The sequence below is a fragment of the Gadus morhua genome, chromosome 16, assembly GCF_902167405.1.
Source record: "Gadus morhua chromosome 16, gadMor3.0, whole genome shotgun sequence".
Taxonomy (NCBI): Eukaryota; Metazoa; Chordata; class Actinopteri; order Gadiformes; family Gadidae; genus Gadus; species Gadus morhua.
The window spans coordinates 30233650-30256295 of NC_044063.1; the positions used below are offsets into that span (position 1 = coordinate 30233650).

General features: G+C 46.4%; 1 protein-coding gene across 1 annotated transcript in view; it reads left to right on the top strand.

The window, feature by feature from the left end:
- fam131ab (family with sequence similarity 131 member Ab) overlaps window positions 1–22198 on the top strand; it is a 65423-nt gene extending 43225 nt beyond the window's left edge. The window contains exons 2-5 of the mRNA XM_030380625.1: window positions 5001–5094; window positions 5358–5540; window positions 12199–12330; window positions 18628–22198. Of these exons, the coding sequence (XP_030236485.1) occupies window positions 5025–5094; window positions 5358–5540; window positions 12199–12330; window positions 18628–19211 (969 nt within the window). The 5' untranslated portion in view covers window positions 5001–5024 and the 3' untranslated portion in view covers window positions 19212–22198. The remainder of the gene's footprint in view (window positions 1–5000; window positions 5095–5357; window positions 5541–12198; window positions 12331–18627) is intronic.
- Window positions 22199–22646: the final 448 nt, after the last annotated feature.

Genomic DNA, 22646 nt, shown 5'->3' on the forward strand with positions numbered 1-22646 from the left:
ATGTTCGGGAGCCATAGCCTATAACCACAAGCTTACTGTGTTGTCTCTGGTACAACACTGCACCAAGTCCCTCCTGTGAGGCGTCGCAATGAAGCACAAATTACTTCCCAAAGTCGGGGTAGCCAAGTATTGGTGGGTGCAGCAAATGGTCAACGAGCTGGCATACTACACCCTGATGATGTTCAGTCTAGGGCTGCAACAACGATTCGATAAAATCGAGAAAAATCTATTACTAAAAGCGTTGGCAAAGAATTTGGTCATCGATTCGTTGGGTCGCGCGATTAATAAGTTACTCGTAGGTGCAGCACTGTTTACAGCCAGCCGCCAACAGGTTGGTTCATAGTTCATGCACGCCCACAGCGAGCTTTAGTGTGAGCGACCACAGCTTGTATTTTGGTCATATCTTAACACTGGACTGTAGGCCTACATAAAAGTGTTGTACCTTCACTGTCTTTGGGTTAAAAAAACTCCTTCAACTCAGTATCCGTCTAGTCCAACCGAAAACTCTGTCAGCTGCTGCTGCTGCAGACGTTGTGCAGACGGGCTCGGAGTTAATTAATGAAAAATGTCATTTTTCGTCTTTTGACAAACTTGAAAGTTTGAGTTATACCAACTAAAATTTTATATTTTACAAAACTCAAAAAAGTAAGTCAGGGTTGATAACTTAATATGCAAATTAAGGTTAATATTATTTTTAAAAAAAAACATTTCAAAGAATGCAAAACTAGTTTTAAGTTCACTTTATTAAAATTAATAATTCAAAACTTCCATTTTACATGTCTGAATGCCAGACAGCAATAGAACAAGCAACATGTAGCTAGTTCAGCAGCAGAGAATCACTGTCTAAATGCAGCAAACCAAAGTGCAGAACAAGTTCGACATTATGGACAAACTTGTACTGCACGATACGGGAGCCCAGGTTAAGCGGTGACGCAACTCTCGTGCCTCATACACCGCACGATCCCGAGAGCTGCCTTTATTTAACACACACCCAACCAACGGACATGCAAGTCTCGGTGGCGGCAACACTACACACAATAAACAACACACAAACAATAAAGACCCCAAACCCCTTAACCCCACTTAACCTAACAGAAACAAATTGACAAAAGGCAATAAACCCCTTTTCCCCAACCGGCATCACGAATACCCAGACTCCCCGGGGGATAGTCGAAAAGTGTCGAAATGCGCATGTGCACCGTAGTTGGCCCAGCCTCAGACAGAGTCTGACTTAAACCCGTATGTCTTGCTAACAAAGATACTACACTGAGCCCAACTCTTGACCCAAAACTCAACATTGTTGGTTGGACTAAATTGCATTGCACAGTTGACATGAATACTTAATGTTTTATATTCATTTTACTCAGAAATCATAATGAGACCAACAATTTTAAGTTTTCGTTTTTACAGTGTACGAGAGTAGCGTATGTGTGTGCGTGAGAATGGCAGTGTGTGTGTGAGTGACATCAGCGAGTGAGTGGACGAGCGAAGAGAGCGAGCGGTTGCGCGTGTCAGTTTAGTGAATGAATGAGTCCGGTTGTGTCTTTGCAAAAGACGTGTACTGTTAAGTTAGTGGAACTACGAATAAAGTACCCAGCCTGTCAATAATCGGTGGCCGCTTCATCCCGACCTATAACCAGACCCACTGCCGGTCAAAGTGAAGGGTTTTACCCCCGAGACATCATCGGCCCTGGAGGGAACGTCTCTCCTGTGCTCCTCGACTACGGTCTGGGAGCCGACAGCAGGAAACGTGTAACACTTCGATTTCACCCATGGCTGAATTAGGCGGTGGCCTACATGTCTTTCTAAATGTTGGTCATCAACGAGGTTGTAAAGTAGTTAGGGATGGGCAACGATCTTCGAGTAGTCGGACACATCTGTCAAAATAAATGTTTTTTTACGATCTTTATTCATTAATTGCGCTGCGGCCGAACTGACAGGGATATTCTCTGAAAGTATGAATCTTAAAGACTGCGTCAGGTTCTCTGACTCTCTGGTACTTCAGTAACACGTAAAGAATCGTAGTGAGGGTTATCTCAGCCATGGTGGAGAAGGAATTGGGGTAAAGGAACTTTGGATTTGACTCTCTGAAGTCCATATTGAAACGCGACATAGAGGAGAAAGGGATTGTTGCTGTATGCGGGTCAGCTGTCTGTTCACTTCGGGTCCATTTCTCAGACGCTCCATTGTTCCGTCCTCTCGGCCGTATGCAGACTCCTCCGGCTGGACTCCTCCGGCTGCTCCGCCGCCGGAGGAGTCCGCATACGAGCTCGGAACAATGGAGCGTCGGAGAAATGACATGGACCCGAAGTGAACTGACAGAGCTACTGAAAACATCTTTCTCGAATGCTGCGGCGGCCTGAGTTTGTTGTTGCTAGTGACGTAAAGAAGTCAACCGGTGGCTCTATTACCACCAGTTGAAATGGGCACAGCGCCACCTATCGTACCGGGTAAAGAAATGCTTCGGCATACTCAGACAATTACAGTTGTCCAATTGAGAAGCATAATCGAACTATGTCCTTAATCTGATTAAGCTGTGCATGTAAACGTACTGAGTGTTAAAATCGGCAGGATATAGAGCTAGTTAGCCTAAAAAAAGTAGCAAACAGTGTCAAATGTGTGCCATTTGTTCAGGTCGGCTCAGTAATATGATTGATGTGTTTTTACACTTCAGTCTGCACTGTGAATTTGAAGTAATGTTCAGTTTTTGAATAAAGATGCGGCAATTACAAATGTTTCTTTTTTTATCCGATTCATCGATTCATCGAAAAAATAATCGACCGATTAATCGATTATTAAAATAATCGTTAGTTGCAGCCCTAGCTAAGTTGCATACGCACACAGGATTGGCTGGCTCCGCTTGGCAAAAAATAACAATAAATAATTTGTAATTAAATGTTTTGAATTCTGAATACTGGACATGGTGAGCTAAAAAACATTTAAGTGACCAGTAGTGACAATAAAATATTCTGAGGCTTTCAGGGGGTCTCATGGGTAAATCTGGGGGGTTGAGCCCCCCTGAACTACCCCGTATTTCACACACTGGTTTTATGGGTTTGAGATAAGAAAGACCCTACAAACATGGCCTCTTGCCATTTCCGCCCACGGCAAGATAGACCGAAGGTTATAAACTGAATTCTTACCTGTGTTCGAGGGATACTTCATGAACCACCTCCAGAACGCAAGCTTGTTTACCTTTATCTCTGAATAAACCACATGTTGAACTAGGGATGCACCGATTGTGAAATTCTGGGCTGATACCGATACCAATGTTTAAAATAACAATTTGGCTGATAGCCGATGCCGATACCGATGTTTTTTTGTTGTTATTTATTCCCCCTTTTGTGCCAGGGAAACAAACCCTAACCCCCGCACGCACGCAGACACGCACCTTGTATACACGCACAAACAATGACACAGGGAGAGGCTTTTATGATTTGTATGAAATCAATCTGTTTATTTCAACAACTGCGCCATCAACATTCAACATCAAAATTATTTCAATGTGGGCTTAGTCAGATAGGCCTACACATGCCGAAAACAGATTGCTACTTATTTTACTGAACACAGCCTGCATGACGGTGAACTAGACACGTCTTTAGCATATGGAAACTATGTCCCAAAAAATAACTTCACACGGTGTTTATTTGTACAATTTATTTGTTACCATCATTCGTATTGTTGATCAGCTGAGAAGTAGTCCGCCAAAGACTTTGACATCGCTTAGCAACCGAGGACGCTTGCGGAGTGATACAATCGAAAAAAAAAAAAACGCCCACGTGCATGTGTGGATTGTTTACAAATAAAAGTGAAAGAAAATGTCGGTCGTGTAGGAGTATTTCACTGTCTCGGAGAACGATCAGCGATATGCAGTTTCTAAGACATGTTCCAGTGACATTTCAAGAGGAGGAAGCATTAAACATGTAAACATCGGCCACTACCATGGGTGAATGCCATCTTATTTTCCGATATGCCGATGGCAGTCAACAACGCGAATATCGGTTAGCGTTTTTCGTCCGATACATCGGTGCATCCCTATGTTGAACATTTACCTCTCCGAGTCATACCTAGCCCCTACCACAAAGGATTAAAACTGATTTCTTTAATCATACCCTACACTCTTCCCTCACGTGGAGCACCAGTCTTAGTAGGAAAGGCTTATTCTGAAACCAGCCACAATAAATAGGATCCCCACGCGATTGAACTGAAATGGGGCTTTGAGCTCGGTGTCCCTCAGCGAAACTGGTTCCAGCCTATTTCTCCAAGCCTCCAGTCGTCATTAACGTCATCCCAATTCTGGAAACCTTTTAGCACTTGTGCCATCATTTAGATATTTTTGGTATTTGCCACATGTTTAAGTTCTCTCTGATATGTTTAGACTCTGCAAATGGCCTGGTCATCTGAGTTGACCCATATTAAATAGCACACAACCTTTGCCTGCCATGCGGCCTCCCAAAGGGTTGACGTTGTTACGCAGGTAGGGCTATAAAAAGAGCCGGCGGACAAAGATGCTGGTCAACACCTGATACCAGCGGTGTGACTTTACACCGGAGACAGATTTGATGAAGGAACTGACGGGAGAAGGGGTCCATCTTTTGTCTCCTGTCTGGTTCTTTTTACAGGCCATGCTGTGTGTGTGTGCGTGTGTGTGTGTGTGTGTGTGTGTGTGTGTGTGTGTGTGTGTGTGTGTGTGTGTGTGTGTGTGTGTGTGTGTTTGTGTGGGGGTGGGGGGGGGGCAGAGGGTTGTATTGACTGATTATATGAATGTAACATTTCTGGTCGTCGTTACACTGGAAGCCTTTGGTTGTGAGGATTACTAGCAGTCAACAGAATGGCAGATTCAATTTTCAAGGTCTTGACTAGTATTTTGCTCTGCTTCGAAAAACTTCAAAAACACAAATTGATTTGCCTCTGAGTCATAATGCGAGAGTGAGAACATGCACCAAAGCTGCTCGCTGCCACGTGAACCTTGAAGTCTAACCTTCCTCTCTCTCTTTCAGGTGAATGTTGATGACACCATTGAAATGTTACCTAAATCAAGAAGAGCTCTTACTATTCAAGAGATTGCAGCATTAGCACGGTCCTCACTACATGGTATGTATCATACGTTAACCTTAACGTATATTCAGGAAGACAAAGGAAATATGAACAAATACTATACTACATAGTACATAGGCATACATGTCTGCTTAATTCACTCACTCACTCACTCACTCACTCACTCACTCACTCACTCACTCACTCACTCACACACTCACACACACACACACACACACACACAAACACTAAATGCCATATACGAGCCATTCCGACATTGAAACCCTTGTCTGTGTCATGTTCCCGCCCGTTCTCTTCAGGTATCTCCCAGGTGGTGAAGGACCATGTGACCAAGCCCACAGCCATGGCCCAGGGTCGGCTGGCCCACCTGATAGAGTGGAAGGGCTGGTGTAAGCCCATGGAGACCCCGGCCGCCCTGGAGTCGGACTTCAACTCCTACTCAGACCTCAGCGAGGGCGAACAGGAGGCGCGCTTTGCTGCAGGTTGGATTCCCTGATTCCCCGTGCCCTTGAGTACAAACATGACTGTGTTGTTCCAGAGGAGCTCGTATGCTTGGTGGGGAGCCCCTACTGTGTGTCGGTGCCTTGTAGTAACCTATCCCTCAAGCCTTTTATTTTAGAGGAATAGGGATGCAGTGGGTTGAATCAGGCTATGGATTGATCCTGAAATTGCCAACGTTTTAAAAACGTAAGTAAGAATGTAAATGTAGCAGGGTTTCTGCGGGGTTGTTAAAGGTATTAAAAGGTAGTAAATGAAATTAGCCCAAATTAAGGCCATTAAAAAGTATTAAAAAGTAATGAACGTAATCTGACGAGGTATATTTTTTAACCCCCATCCAACTAGGCCGATAAGTTTTTCAATTTGTGTAACTTACGTGCAGGCCTATCTCTTAGTTGCTAAAACTTGCGTAGATTTATTTTTATGTTGCGAGTAGGACCTGAGTGATATCAACGATGTCACGCGGTGTTGGTTCAAACAAACCTCGCCCCTGCGCTGAAACAAACTGGGTACCTGACTGGCTTGCTGCCTATCCTCTTCGCGAGCTCGCCTCTGTTAGTATAAGTCTTTTGAAAGACATGTGGAAATGCACATTTTCCCATAAAATGGCTTGTCGTGCTGCTTGACAGGACGCTGCACTTCCTCTCTGCCCACTCGCCTCTCCATTGAGAATGCATTAGCAGGCGCGACAAACGCCTCCCGTGTGAAAAGCCCCCATCTAATGTGTCTAATTTCCATCAGGTGCTGGTCGGGCGTCGATATCAATTTATAGCGGGTCTGGTCGGGTGCGGAATGTAATCCGCGCTATTGACCGATCACGGGTTGGATGCGGTTTTAAGTATTGCGGGTGCGGGTTTGCAAAATAAGACCTGTGCAGGACTCTGACTGGCACTGAAACACGGCTAGTGTGCCAGTGCCAGTCAGAGTCCAGGTCGCACATGCGCGACCAGCTGTAAAATTCAGTCGCACACTCAAATTTTGGTCGCAAAATGCGACAATTTGGTCGCAGTCTGGAGCCCTGCCTATGTAAGGACATGCTTCCCTTTCAAAATGTCGACAGAAAGGCCTTTAAAGAGATGGTCCAGCACTCGATCCCAGGTACGCTTTACCTGCCCGCGCACACACGGCAAGGAGAACTTGAGAAATGATTTTGCATTTTCCTGTGCAATTTTTGCTGCCTTACCAATATTTTACCCCTTCTGAAGCATTTATATTGAAATTAGAAGATACAATTAACAAACGTGATATAATAGTGTCTATGCCTCAAATCATACCGTGATATACATTTAGTCCATACTGTACAGCCCTACATAGGGTACATAGTTTGCATTTGAAAATTGTCATGGATTTGTGATCATTTTATCTATTAAGCCTACTGTTGATTATCTGTTGCAGTAGCTATAATATTGGAAAATGTATCTTATTAAAAAGGGCCGTATCAGCCAACAAAGTTTGTAGTAACTTTAAATGGAAGTTGGAGTACACTACCTGTAAATATTAATTCAGGATCAATAGCTCCAATCTAGGCCACAAGCAGATAGGCCATGGGGTCATGCTCAAGCTCTCAAATTGGCTCAATATTTAGGCTGGTGGTTCTCAAACTTTTCACAATGAGTCAGTGGCGTAACAAGGCAACGACGGGCTCGTATGCAGGATGTTCAAGGCGGGCCCCCCCCCCCCCCGGGGGGCTTCGTTACGATTGTTGATGGGGGGGGGGGGGGGGGCGGGGTTCGGAGCGATTGTTGACGAAGGGGGGGTGGTTCGGAGCGATTGTTGGGGGGGGGGGGGGGGGGGGGGGGGGGTGGTTCGGAGCGATTGTTGACTGGGGGGGGGGGGTATGGAGCGATTTTTTTTTTTGGGGGCCCTGATTTGCCCGGGCCCGTACGCGCCCGCATACCCTGCTTACCGATAGTTACGCCACTGCAATGAGTACCACCTCAGAAAATAATTGGCTCTTCAAGTACTGTACCACCATTGTGACTAACATGGACCCACAGTCACATGGCTTGTGAAGGGCAAAGTGTTATAGCCTTACTGTTTCTGTTCCACACTTTACGCTGCTACAGTTGCAGCTTGAAGTCGTGCTGGTATTAAAAAATATGGTGAAGCTATTAAAAAAGGTAATAAAAGGTAGTAAATTCAACTTAAGGTTTTCTGTATAAACCCTGATGTAGACTCACATTTGGTGACCTGTTATTGGAGATTCTGAGTTACTATAATGTACCTTAAACAACTCAATCCACTGCAGCGTTCTGTGGCATTGGTGGCCCCTTCCATCTGTCCAAACCGAAACCAGGGCTCGTACAAACACATGTTTTTCATGTTTACAAATAGAGGGTTGGTGATGCGATCCGTGGAGCCCATATAAGGGCACACAGACGGGCCTGATGGCCACAAGGCTCCTCACAGAGCCCTAGGTAATGGAGCTCACAACGGAGTGGCATCAGCTGGTACCAATTAAAACCAATCAGAGACCACAATAACCATAACCTGTTGCAGTCCCTCTGGTTCAATGATTAGGTTTGGTTTCACTTACAACCACGGCGGCAACACCGCACCACAGAACTACCTTTAATTAGGATCACTTTCTAAATCATCTAAGCTTTATCTATCTAGGCTTTGTCTGGTGCCAACTCTCAGCTCCTCCCTCACCCCCTCTCTCTTACTACCCTAAATAGTGTGAGGTGATGAAGAGATGAGAGCAGTGCCAGTAGTAGCAGGGGAGATCACACTTTAGGTTACTTTCTGCCCCTAGCTTCCTCCCTGGCATGCCTCCCCTTTGCCTCCTGCAATGCAGAAGCTCAAGGTTAATTTGCACAGCAAGGTTCTGCTCCTGGCCATTGTCATGCCATCATCATTCTTATTTTCTTTGACTTAAAGTGGAACCGTTGCGCTAGCTATTTCTCCCTTTCCCCTCTGTTTTGTGTAGCTAATTGTGTAGCATCTGCAGTAGCTGCTATCATTGCTGAACACGGGTAATGAGTTAGCCTAGCGATTGTTAGTACTTGCACTTGGTTCTATGAACATCTTTACTGTACTGACAGCGATATATTGTTTCACTTCTTATGGCAAATGTACTTATTGTAATTCACTTTTGATAAAAGCGCCTGCTAAATGCCCTAAATGTAAAATGTAAATGTAAAGCACTGCATCATGGGTGTGTTGTAGGGCTGTCAAAATTGCTCAAAAATGACATTCGAATGTTCGTTTGGAAAAAAATCACGAATTCGAACTATTCGAATATCTGGTTGCCTATTTTACGCAGTTGCCGTCAATATGTCAATAATGCGACAAAACCATGGTTCAAATTAGCGGGATATATATATATCCTATAAACAGCCCAGTAACGTGGAGGCCTAATCATGAAAAGCCACAACTTTGTATCGCTTGCATTTCACCACCACACCTGCAAGCGCGCAAACTATAGTAATCTGAAGAAGACGCCCGCTTCTGAATGTCACAAAGTATGCTAGTGGTAACGTTCCTTGCTTTGCTTACCAAGTTACCATTTATCGAGAAGGCCTATTAAAATCGATAAAGAAAGATATGCATGTCGCCTACGTCTTCCACCATGCCAGCGAAAGGGCACTTCGCACTACGCACCGTTCGGATTCATGAAAAAAAAGCTGTCTCGGACTTTGCCGAGAACATTGCGTTATAGCAGCTTTCACCAGCCAGACTACTAGCTCCCTGAGCTCTACTTCGGATGCTTATTGAATGGCATAGCCGAGCTGGAATACCTATATCCAAGTACGGAAACCCCGAGGGGATAAAATACATTCGCTCTTCACAATACTAGTCTGTTACACTTGTACCGCGGGAGTGTTTTTTCACATTCGAATATTATGAGGGACATCGCGAACAGACAGAGGCTCATCACAAAGCAGATAGAGGCGCTTGTACCGCGGGAGTGTTTTTTCACATTCGAATATTAATTTTCACGTTCGAATTCGCGTTTTTGGATACATTTCGAACGAATATTCGAACTTCGAATATTCGTTGACAGCCCTAGTGTGTTGTGAAAGAGTTGTGGTCTGAAACATCAAAACGGTTTCCTCAAAAAGATCAACCAATTTTTGATCATTTCAACATTTTCATGGAAGCAGAGGGGAGATTTTGCCGGGATCCTTCAAACATGTGTATGCAGGAGTGTATGTGTATGCAGGAGCTAGGACAACCCATCCAAAGACCCTGCCCTCCCTTCCCCATGCACTGCGCTGGGTGCACTGCGACTCCTCTCCTGGCCCCAGACTGGCCCAGGGGCCGAACCTCTCCTTCCCTCTGGCCCAGGGGCTGACTCCTCTCTTTGCCCCAGACTGGCCCAGGGGTCGACTCCTCTCCTGGCACCGGACTGGCCCAGGGGCAGACTCCTCTCCTGGGTCCGTCTGGCCCAGGGGCCGACTCCTCTCCTGGCCCCGGTCTGGCCCAGGGGCGGACTCCTCTCTGGCCCAGGGGCGGACTCCTCTCCTGGGCCCGTCTGGGCCAGGGGTGGACTCCTCTCCTGTCCCTCAGTAGCGGGCCCTGTGTGCTCAGGGGCCTCTGGAGGGCTGGCATGAAATGCATCGGTTTGTGTTGTGCGGCACTCAGTTGGCCCATGCTGGAATGTTTGTGCATGAAAGAGGGCGTGAGCAGAGGACGGCTGCATGCACGTGTGAACGTGTCCATGTGTGCAAGTCAGGTCTTTGGCGAGCTCATGAGAAGCACATGGAGGAGATGGAATGAGATGCAGGGTGGTTGAGGTGGGGGGAGGGGGGGAGGGTGTCCTATTGATAGTCTGGCTCCTGCCAAAAGATAGACACTATAACTTGTGACACACACACACACATATACCCTCCTCCCCCACACACACACAAACACCCTCCTTTACAAGGCTGTCAGCCAAAGCCATGGTGACCGGAAAGAATTATCTGCAAAGTGTGTGTGCGTGTGTGTGGGATAGAGTGTGTGTGATAGAGAGGGAGTGTGTGTGTGCGTGTGTGTTTGTGTGTGTGTTTGTGTTATAGAGAGAGACTGTTTGTGTGTGTGTGTGTGTGTGTGTGTGTGTGTGTGTGTGTGTGTGTGTGTGTGTGTGTGTGTGTGTGTGTGTGTGTGTTTGTGTGATAGAGAGTGGTTGTGTGTGTGTGTGTGTGTGTGTCTCCTCACAAACCAGCCCCCATGTTGTCCCAAAATCACAGGGGCTGGTTGAAGCTCCTGTGTTACAAGCAGAAATAAAACTATAGCTCTGCTATTTAAACTAAATAGTGTCTTATCACATTGATCACTGGCATATACACAATCAATATTGGACAGTATTTGTTCTAACTTTAAAAAGAAACATGCTCATCAAAGCGGCTGTATTACAGAGTTGGTAAACTGACCGGCAACAAAGACAAATCAACAAAGCTAGTGAGATCACAATGGAACCCACCAACGAGGGGAAGGAAATACGACAATCCCCTGGTGTTCGACCCAGACCTGTGAAGGGTGCACTACAGAGCAGAAGCAGCAGTGCAGCTGGTGGACGCTCTGCTGTCTGGGAAGAGGATGAGCTCAGCGCTCAGATGAATGGGACCATCGATCCGGCTCCATGAGAGACCACACTTGAATGCAGAAGAGAGAGATTGAGAGTGGGAACGTGAGAGAGTGAGAGAGATGAGGAGTGAAAGAGTGAACATGTGATGCAGAGGAAACAGCAAGGATATGGAATTGCCTGAATAAGTTGTTTCTAGGGAAATCATTGGGGACGGGATGGGGATGAATTGGCCTAAATACAAAACAGAAGGATTAATAGAGCGAGATGTAGGAGGGAGTTCAGAGTCCTAGCTCTCTGTGATAGGCTACCTCCTGCTGGTGATGGAAGGTGAATGTTCAATATAACTCTTTGCACATGCTGAGTCACCTCCAAAGTCACACACACACACGGTTGCCGGTGTGCATTGGTTTTTCAGTGTTTCTTTTGTGAATTTTACATAATGCATGTTTTAATTTCCAGAGGTAAATATGTTATGATGAAGCATTCAGCACTCAGCATAGGTGAGCTTGGGGCATTTATTTATCATTGAGTAATCACAAGTTTAAACTATACAGGTAGCAGTCCTCTTCACTATGGAGCACATTCTGTGGCAGCTTACCTCCTCATTAGATCCCAGGATGTCTCCAGAAAAGGGTTTCTAGAGTTGATTCATCGCCACTAACTACCGGAGTCATGGACCTGTAGAAATGTCATCTGGTAAAATGCTGCTTTAAAAGGTAATTGCCACAAAGACAGAGAGCATGGGTCTGCAGCGGGCGCTTAGCGGAAGCCATATTAGCCGGGCCGGTCATGTGACAACATGAGAAATACTGATTTGATATATCGGCTGCACCGATGCAACGTCACACGCACCACGGTTCCCTCGTGGGGATTGGTCAATCTGAAAGTATTTGTGACACTACGTGGAAATGCGATTGACAGGTACTGAGCGGTTTACCATGACAACCACTTATCAGCTTGTCTACATCTATATGCGTGGCACTGTGTGTTTGCGTTACAAAGCGGGCGTCGGAAATGGTGAATCCTGCATTGATCCATGCAGCATATATCGTGTTTGTGTGTGTGTGTGTGTGTGTGTGTGTGTGTGTGTGTGTGTGTGTGTGTGTGTGTGTGTGTGTGTGTGTGTGCAGGCGTGGCAGAGCAGTTTGCCATAGCGGAGGCTAAGCTCAGGGCCTGGTCCTCTGTGGACGGAGACGACTCCACTGATGACTCATACGATGAAGACTTTCTGCCTGCCAACGAGCCCGCCACACAGAGCACAGGTAACACACTTACTCAAACATACATACATACACACACACACACACACACACACACACACACACACACACACACACACACAGACTTAAAAACAGTACTACACACACCCACACACATAGTTAAACGCAGTGCGCACACACACACATACACCCACACACACACACACAGTTAAACACAGTACACACACACACACACACACACACACACACACACACACACACACACACACACACACACACACACACACACACACACACACACACACAGTGAAACACAGTGCACACTAGGGCTGTAACGATACACAAACTCACGATTCGGTTTGTATCACGATTTTTGACCCACGGTTCGATACATCCCACGATTTTTTGAAATTTAAAAAGCATTTTATTTAAACAACACTTATATACCAATTAACTTGATGTAACATTTAATAACAAATAATTTGGAACACTGAACAGATTTGAACAGAAAGAATACAATTAAAGTATAGCTAAATGAATAAAGAAATAACGTGTGGGAGGATGCTTTTTTCAACTGTTTGGTTGGTTTAGTCAAATATCCTTATTAGCACTTATTATTAGGCTATGTAGCTTAAATAATGACATAATCAGGCCGTATAGAATGCAACATGTTTAATAGCTTAACTTTCAATAGATGGAGAAAAACCTGAATGTCATGAACGTCGCAATAACGAGGCGTTACGAGTAGCATATGTGTGTGCGCCAGAATGGCAATGTGCGTATGCGTGTGTGAGTGACGTCAGCGAGCGAGTGGACGAGCGAGGAGAGCGAGCGGTAGCGCGTGTGTCTAGTGATGAAGCGAACGAGTCCGGTAGAATAAAGTACCCATCCTGTCAATAATCGGTGGCCGCTTCATTCCGACCTATAAGCAGACAAACTGCCAGTCAAATCACACAAAACACTAGAGACAGGATCACACAGGCCCCCTCTGGATAAATGTCGTTCATATCGCATATGAGCACTTCGACGGCTGTGGAGAAATGCGATCCTCCGTAGCTAGCCACGGAGGATTGCAGTCGCATACTTACGGCATCGATAGGAGGGGGCGCTGTCAGCAGACTATTATTTAGACAAATTATTAGCAAATTTCAATCGGACAATTTGACCGCAGAGTTAGAAAGGGCGTATCGCGCTTCTGCCTTCTCACACCGCGAGACAGTTTCGTGGCTTTGAGTATCGCGATTTTCGGTTTGATACGCGTATCGTTACAGCCCTAGTGCACACACACATACACACACACACACACACACGCACAACACACACAGTTAAACATAGTACACCCACTTGGGATCACAGATTACCTTAAAACAAATTATGCATTAAACTTCAAGGAAGGTGATTTCTTGTGGTAACTGCTGCATAACTTCACGTCCGACGTCATGTGCCTCAATGGAAGGTCACACAAACAGCCTTGAACGTCAACAAAAGCAGGTTGGCACATCAGTAATGTCAGGAGCACAAAATGGCAGTGGCTAAGCCATGCCTCCAGACCCCGGTTTGCATGCCTGACATCACACCACTGTATCACCGGTGGAACGAGGGTAAACCAGCCCAGACATACTGGTGTTCAAAGGGTGATACTGCCACAGGATTCTAATAGTGTGAATAGAATTGACCTTCTCTCAAAAAAGTAATTGAATGTATTTTGTTCTACTACAACAAGATTCTGCTATAGTGTGTAACGGTAACCCATAAAAGTACAGCTGGCCATACGTTTAAGTGTGAACAGAAGTGACACTTTCAGACCTTATTCTGTTAAAGGAGACGTATTATACCACCAGGAGTGAGTGTGATTACCCTTACAAGCCGTTTCGAAAATCTGCCCAATATGACATCACGAGTGGGCGTGTCCACCTAGATGTGTGCTGGATAGATCAGTCTACCAGCCTACCCAGTGGACTGAAGTAAACGTTGCTCATCTATCCAGCACAGATCTAGGCGGACACGCCCACTAGGGATGTCATATGGGGCAGATTTTCGAAACGGCTTGTAAGGCTAATCACACTCACACCTGGGGGTATAATATGTGTCCTTTCACGTATCGAACCCAACTATTACCCCATGACCTTGTGTCGTACCACATCCGGAGTTTGTGATTGGTTAGACCTCTAATATATAAACTTCTTTCTATATTGTGATTCCAACTTATCAGGACAATTGTAAAAGTTGGCCCTTGCCTCTCAAGGCCCTATTAAATATAAATTATTCATCCCCTCTCTCTCTCTCTCTCTCTCTCTCTCTCTCTCTCTCTCTCTCTCTCTCTCTCTCTCTCTCTCTCTCTCTCTCTCTCTCACCCGCTCTCTCTCTCTGTGTGTGTCTCTGTGTCTCTCTGACTCTCTCTCTGTCTCTCTGACTCTCTCCTTCCTCCCTGTGGTTCAGATCAGTCTGTCGTGGATCTTATTGTCCCAGTGCCCTAGTTTTCATGCCCTTCCAACATATTTTTTGTTCCCTCACGCAATTTGATATCCCTCTTGCAATTGAATATAATTCCCCTCACTGCAGACGGTCTCTGGCTGTGCGCTGTGTCAGGGCTCTATGAACTCTCTGGATACATGCCTGTGTGCACGCTCAAATGTCTTCACCGGAAGAGGGACTGTCATTCATGCAACTTAGGAAATCCCATTGGATAGAAGCACCAGCACCCTCCGTATACCAACAAATAAACACATCAGCTCCACGTTAATGTCTCCCATCTCCCCGTCGATGACTGCATACTTTCTGTTGGGTAAATGCCATGATGTCTGTGGGCTGGAAGAGCAAGTGTGCATTCTTTTTAAATATTGAATCCACATATTGCCTGTTTGCACCCTGGAATGTCTTTACCCGAAGACATTGAATCACCAATTACCCGTTCAACATTTCAAAGAGCGTGGTTCCCTGATATGGTAATCTGATATGCTGCACTTTAACATCTCCCGGTCTTCACGTTGCTCTCTGCAGACCAACAAGGCACATATTAACATCAGCAGGCCAGCGAGCTGAAACCTGATCTGAATCCAGTGCTGAGAGCCCAAAGTGCTTACTGAATGCTCTCTCCTGGATGTAAAGGCAGTTCCTTGGCTGGGATACAGTGGGTGCTCAGGCCTCAACAGTACTCTGAGCACCATCTTTAGGCTTCGGCAGTCAGGTGGTCACTCTGATACCCTCTTGGTTTGCCTATGAACTTAAAATGGCGTTTTCAAAGAATGTCTGATATTTGAGGGAGTACAGTTCAGTGTAATTTAACTAAATTTGAATTGAGAAAACTAGGAAAAAAAAGACGTCACACTCAGGGCTCTACACAAACTTTTTTTTTCAGGAGCACTCGTGCCCCTAAGTTAAAAAATTTAGGAGCACAGGAAAAAAAAATGGGGGCACAATAGGTTTTTGTTTAGAACATTTATTAGCGTGCAGAAATTGCACACACCAACAGCACCAATTGACTATAGCAAAATTAAGACAAATAAATAGACAAGATTACATTTAGGCTACACAAAACAGCACCAATTTCGTCTTCCACCGTACCAGGGTTATTGGGCTGGGACTGGGTGCGATTTATATATAAATCGGGACAGCGAGAATGCCTAGTGGACTCGATGTGTTTCACCACAGCATTGCGTATCAGATTAGGGTTCCCCGTTCTAAACAGAGAGGAGCCTGCCATTGCCGATGGGGCTTCCTTACAAAATGTACAGACTTAGCATCATAATCTAGCCACCTGAACTCCTTCAACCAGTCGGGGGTTGAATTTGTAGACTTTATCGACTACAGTAACAGCATTAACTTTCTCCACGCAGTCTATTCATAATATTGTACTGACCACGGATGAGGCAGTGAATGAAGTATCGATTAGACAGATTTAGATACCTAATAAACTGTTGGAACACACAAGACTGGTAACCATAGCAACGTAGGTAAACAAACCCGCTAAACCCTCCCGTAGCGCTCCCCGCGCTACGGCTATCCGGAGGCGCACAGAGCTTTTGGCCGTGATATTATATATACAATACAATAATATTACATTATATACTATTCTATATAGAGCTCGGGGAGTCGCAAACGGCAACAATCCATTTTCTCCTCCATGCTTGCGGTTCACCCCGGACTGCAGGGAACGGTTGGCCGGTTGAAAACAGATTGGCTGTTACGTTACGCACGTCACTCAGTGGCCACACTGTTGAACGCTGATTGGCTGTCATCACGCGAATGTCGCGGCAAAGTTTAATATTTCAACTCGAGCAAAAGTGGCGTGCTGCAAATCCACCTGAAATCCACGTGAACGCGCTCGCCCGTGCCGGGCAAAAGTGTTGCGATGCAAATGGAATCTCTGCTTTGTATGGAATCGTTTCGCCCCTTCGCGTTTGGTGTGAACGCACAGTATAGTGCGCTGGGAGAAGTCACTCGCACACGTGCTCCTGTTTTGTTTTTCTCGTTCGCACGCCGAAATATTCACTCGCAAATGCGAGTGAAATGGGCACACTGTAGAGCCCTGGTCACACTATTAGGGAAGTAAAGTTTGAGCGTAAACAAGCTGTTTCAAGCCCTTATTGAGGTCTCAGGTCTCCCTGGCTCAAACTTAGATTTTTCTAGTTTAGCTCACCTAAAACATGTACACATACGTAGGGTCTAAAGCATGTCTACATCTAAAGCAAAGGGAAAAGTCGAAAAAGCATGATATCACCCCTTTAATACCGGACTGTACCGCTTCATTGTAAATTGTTTTGCTCTCTTTTGATTGATTGACAATCACCAAGGCTTATTGGTAGTTTAGTAGACGTTATGGAACCGAGTAAAATTAAAAATACAAAGTCCATGTTCCCCATGAAGCGGAGGTGTCTTGCCTCGCCCTAAAGGGGCTTATTTTTTGATAATGACCAGCAACGTTCTAAACATTATCCCGCTTATTATACGGCTACTTGCCAATTATACGGCTACTTTTTGATCAGCAGAGAAATAATCCTCCAAGACGCTGATGGCGCTTAGCAACCGAATGCGCTGGGGTTGATAAGTTACCGGACTACTTGCGGAGTGTTACCAAAGGCGTGAATCAGGAGCAATAAATCCACTTTTCTTGACAGCGGTCATTATATCCTTAGCGACAAGTCAATTATCGTAAAATAATTAACCGGGGGAAGTCTAGAATTCTCATGCAAGTCAACGGAGCATTCCACAGCATTGAGAAGAGCCTTGTAAAAAATATATAGAATGTTCATGGTTTAAAATGGGGCTTCCTTTAACATGTCTGTAAATAAAGCAAACAAGTCACATTGTTGTATACAGCCTATATACAATCGGAGTGTTTCCTTCATGGTCTTTGTCTTGTTTCATTCATGGTCTTTGTCAAGTGGTTTCGTTCATGGTCTCTGTCTGGTTGTTGGTCTTTGTCTGGTTGTTTAATTTATTGTCTTTGTCTGTTTGTTTCATTCATGGTCTTTGTCTGGTTGTTTCATTGACAGACTTTGTCTGGTTGTTTCATTGACAGACTGTCTAGTTGTTTGATTCATGGTCTTTGTGTGGTTGTTTCATTGACAGACTTTGTCTGGTTGTTTCATTCATGGTCTCTGTCTGGTTGTTTCATTCATGGTCTGTATCTGGTTGTTTCAGTCACAGCCTTTGTCTGGTTGTTTCAGTCACAGCCTTTGTCTGGTTGTTTCATTCATGGTCTTTGTCTGGTTGTTTCCTTGACAGACTTTGTCTGGTTGTTTCATTCATGGTCTCTGTCGCGTTGTTTCATTCATGGTCTCTGTCGCATTGTTTCATTCATGGTCTCTGTCGCGTTGTTTCATTCATGGTCTGTGGTTGTTTCCTTCATGGTCCTTGTCTGGTTGTTTCATTCACAGTCTTTGTCTGGTTGTTTCATTCACGGTCTCTGTCTGGTTGTTTCATTCATGGTTTTTGTCTGGTTGTTTCATTCATGTTCTTCGTCTGTTTTTTTCCTTCATGGTCTGTGTCTGGTTGCTTCATTCATGGTCTTTGTCTGGTTGTTGGTCTTTGTCTGGTTGTTTCATGGTCTCTGGTTGTTGGTCTTTGTCTGGTTGTTTCATGGTCTCTGTCTGGTTGTTGGTCTTTGTCTGGTTGTGTCATGGTCTCTGTCTGGTTGTTGGTCATTGTCTGGTTGTGTCATGGTCTCTGTCTGGTTGTTGGTCATGGTCTGATTCGATTCATTCATTGTCTCTGTCTGATTGTTGTACTTTGTCTGGTTGTTTCATGGTCTGTCTGGTTGTTTCATTCATGGTCTCGGTCTGGTTGTTGGTCTTTGTCTGGTTGTTTCATGTTCTTTGTCTGGTTGTTTTGTTCCAGAGGTCTCGTCGCCGTTCCCTCCTTACCTGAAGGACCTGATTCACAGCCAGATGTGCCAGAACCTGAGCCTCAGGGGTCTCTGCTCTGAGGGGCCCGGTGGCGGGGGCGGGGCAGAACCCTCCCCCACCTCCGACTCCCCGGACACGCTGTGCTCCAGCCTGTGCAGCCTGGACGAGCTACACCCATTGCTACGTGACCTAGGCACCTCCGGCAAACCCCATCGCCATCCCCACGGCAACGCCACCGAACTGGCCGCCAAGATCCTGTCTGTGCTGCAGGGGGGCGAGGAGCTGCTGCTGGCCCGCCTGCAGCGTGCTGCCGCCGGCCCTCCCTCGCCCGCCGGGGGCAGCGGTGGGGGGCAGGACTCCCCCTGCTACTCGGCCTCATACTCTGAGACCTACCTGTCGCCGGGAGAGGAGGAGGAGGGTGACGATGGGCCCTGCAAGGGCTACAAGACAACCGTGTGCCAGGTGGGGGAGGAGCACCAACCCTGCCGGAGGGTGTCGGACGTGGCCTCCTCTGGGGTGGTCTCCCTGGACGAGGAAGAAGAGGAGGGCCAGGAGAGGCAGGCCAACAGCCAGTGACTCCTGGTGTCAGCTGGGAGCGACAGCTGGCCCTCACCGCTCCTCCCACTCATCTCTGTTCTTTGGTTTTCCGTGACTCGCTCCACTTCCCCCATGAATCTTGAAAACGGTCCATATTGCCTTATTTGTACAACAATTTAAAATCTCATCTTTCCAATTCTCCTGAGTTGTTCGACCCATAACTCACTGACCCTCCTCCCCTCCAGAGCTCAAATTCTGTCCTTTGATCTTCTATCCAAAAGCTTTTTGTTTTGAGGCGTCCAAACAATCTTTTCTATGTGTGATAAAGAGCAGTGGCCTGGCTATGAAGGCCTTCAGTGAACCTGTGCACTGGACCCTGCTGATTGGCTGGCTGTTCGGGTGTACCCAGGGCTGCTGATTGGTTGGTAAGGATTGTACCTGGGGAGGAGAAATGCACTCTGGAAAGTACTTTTTTGGATTACAAGTGGACCAAGTCCAAACACTTGAATTTTGCATGTGTCTTTTGCAAGTGCTATAACCAATGGGCTTAGCCAGAGCACAGTTTGTAACCTTCTAGGCTGTTCTGTGTGACCTTCTCAGCCCTGCTCGTGGATGAAGCCTGTCCAACGGGCGGGCAGGTCCACACCGCATCCTGGGACCTGCCTGCCTTCCCTTTGACCCCCTTTCTTTCTTTTATTGCCAGAGACCGATAGCATCCTTAAATGGGCATGGCTTGCTGCGTATGCCAAACTATTATATTATCCCAGTCACAACCATTTATGAGCAAATGCTGGAATGTTTTCATAAGTGACGGGACATTAGTATGTATGTCTGTATTTCAACAAAATTTAAACTATGGGGGGAGAAAGACGACAAGGCTGTGTGACAAATGACTTGAGCCGAGATGATTCGCTTTTATTGTGCTAGGTTCAAGTCATCCTGTGGTGGTGGTGGGGTTACCCAGGAGCGATGGGACCACCAGGTTCACTAACATGGGGGTGAACTCTGTGTTGAAGACATTCAAATGGAAGCTAAACACACAACAGCTGTGACCCCATAACCAAGCAAACTGAAACATCGCTGAGAGGAGGTTCCTGACCCTTTGGTGGATGGACAGGAAGAGAAAGAAACGCTTGATGGCCCAGAGGTCCCCAGCCCCAGAGCAGAGGCCGGTGGTCGCATCGGAGGTTTTCTATATTTTTGTATGCGTTGTCTTGCTTTGATCTCTTTGCCTAATGCGATGTGCCAGTGTATGTGTTTTTTGCACGAAGCTAGCGTGGTGGCTGTAGTCTTCTCCTCTTTCTTCGTTATCACTGTGTGATATAGTCTACTGGGAAAAAAGAAAACAAACAAAAACTAAATGTGAAAAAGATTTTTTTTCAAAAGCAGATACTGTGATTTGGTTGGTTATTGTCATTGTCATCCCGCCCTCCTCCATCCTACTGAGAGTGTCTGGTTTCAACTCTGATTACCACTTCCTGTCATACTGAGTACTGATGAGCTTTGCCTTTTATTTGATACTCCCTCTTTTCTAAGACAAGGTTCCTAGGTTTCTAGACGTCTAGGTGTTCCTTAGTGTATCTTCTTGGAGGAGGCGGCGGGCGTTAAAGGGCATACTTGATACAGTACATTCACGCCTCCATACTGCGCTGCCAGGAGTCCCGCCCACGAGTCCACTCCCACATCCCCTAGAGGGACTGTCATTCATGCAACTCAGGAAATCCCATTGGAGGGTCTCCCGTCCCCCCGTCGTGACTGCATACTTTCTGTTGGGTAAACGCTGCGATGTCCATTAGCTGGAAGAGAAGGCAAGTGTGCATTTAAAAAAAAGAATCACATTGTGTCTTCATTTCCTGCGTTGACCCCGTTTTGTTTGTTTGGCAAAAAAAAGCCTCAATCTTTTGTGTGAGTGTGACTGTGTGTGCGTGCACAACTGATTCTGGTTGTTTTTTGTAAGTGCACGCGTCCTGTGCGTTTCCTACGATGTCAGCAGGCTGGTTAAGCATGCGATGTCCGCTCCTAACCCCTGTCGCAGCAGTTCCCTTTAAACTGTATGGGGTGGATAGAGATCTCATTGAGCTTTAAGCAGTGCCGTTAAGCAGTAATTAGAAATGGAAATAAGGGAAAATAAGAATGGCTAACCATCTGACCTAAGCCACAGAGGATGAAGAGGGTTTCTCCCCCCCCCCCCTTTTTTTGTAGCAAATAAAAGTTGAGCAGCTCAAGTGTTTACATTAAGGTCAGCACCTAGCAGGGTCTACATCAGGAAGAGACGAGCAGTGGAGAGAGTGGGTCGTAAACTCAGGGGGTAACCATAACGCTGTGCCTTCCATTCCTTCTGCCCTTGCATCGTGCAGTTCTCTCCCTCACACATCCACCCGTCACCCCACCCATGTTTCCAGAGCACGGCAGTCACATCAGAACATGGGAGAAATCCTCGCAGCCATCTGCAGTCCAGGGTCGTAGCTGGTCATAGCGCCAAACACAAAGAGAAACAGAGAAAGAGAGAGAAAGAGAGAGACGGAGAGAAACGGAGAGAGATACACGGACAGAGACGGAGAGAGACAGAGAAACAGATACACTGACAGACGGCGAGAGAGAGAGAGAGACAGAAACAGAGAGAGACGGCGAGAAAGTGAGACAGAGAAACATAGAGAGATAGAGAGAGAAAGAGACAGAGAGAGATAGACGAACAGAGACAGAGAATCAGAGAGACAGAAACAGAGAGAGAGAAACAGACAGAACCAGAGAGAGAGACAGAAACAGGGACACAGAAACAGAGAGAGAGCCCACATTGGCACCTGAGCCCTGGGTGCTGCAGTATCCCATGATGTCCTTTTCATTTTGGGGTATGATCTGCGTCACTGTCCTTTGAGTGGACAGTAAATGGCGGGCCGTGCGTGGGGAATGGAGGATGAGGTCACACGCCCCCTTGCTTCACCTGACTCGCTGCTTTGTGTTGGTCGGCCCGCTCCATCTGGTGCTTTTACCCATCTCTCTCTCCCTCTCTCCCCCCCCTCTCTCTCTCTCCCTCCCCCTCTCCCTCTCTCTCTCTCCCTCCCCCTCTCTCTCTCTCTCTCCCTCCCCCTCTCCCTCTCTCTCTCTCTCTCTCTCTCTCTCCCTCCCTCCCTCCGGCGCTTTGTGTGCGTTTCTGAGAGAGAAAGACGGGCACCTTGCTGTTATGGCTTTTTCATTCCCGCAGCTGTCACATATTAACTCAAACACACACATACACACACACAGCCTGGTGCTGCCTGTGGCTCGCTGTCCATCAGCACGTCACCTGTTCCAAAACGCCCCCTCCTCTCAACCTTCTGTCCTCTCAGCCCTCCCCTGTGTGCATCTCTCCCTCCTGTCTCCGAATCACCAGAAGGAGACGCTGGTCTCTCTCACCCTCTACTGACCCAGGTGTCTTCTCCTAGGACCCCCCCCCCCCCCCCTCCCCCTCGTCAGATTAAAGGTGCCGTAGGCAAT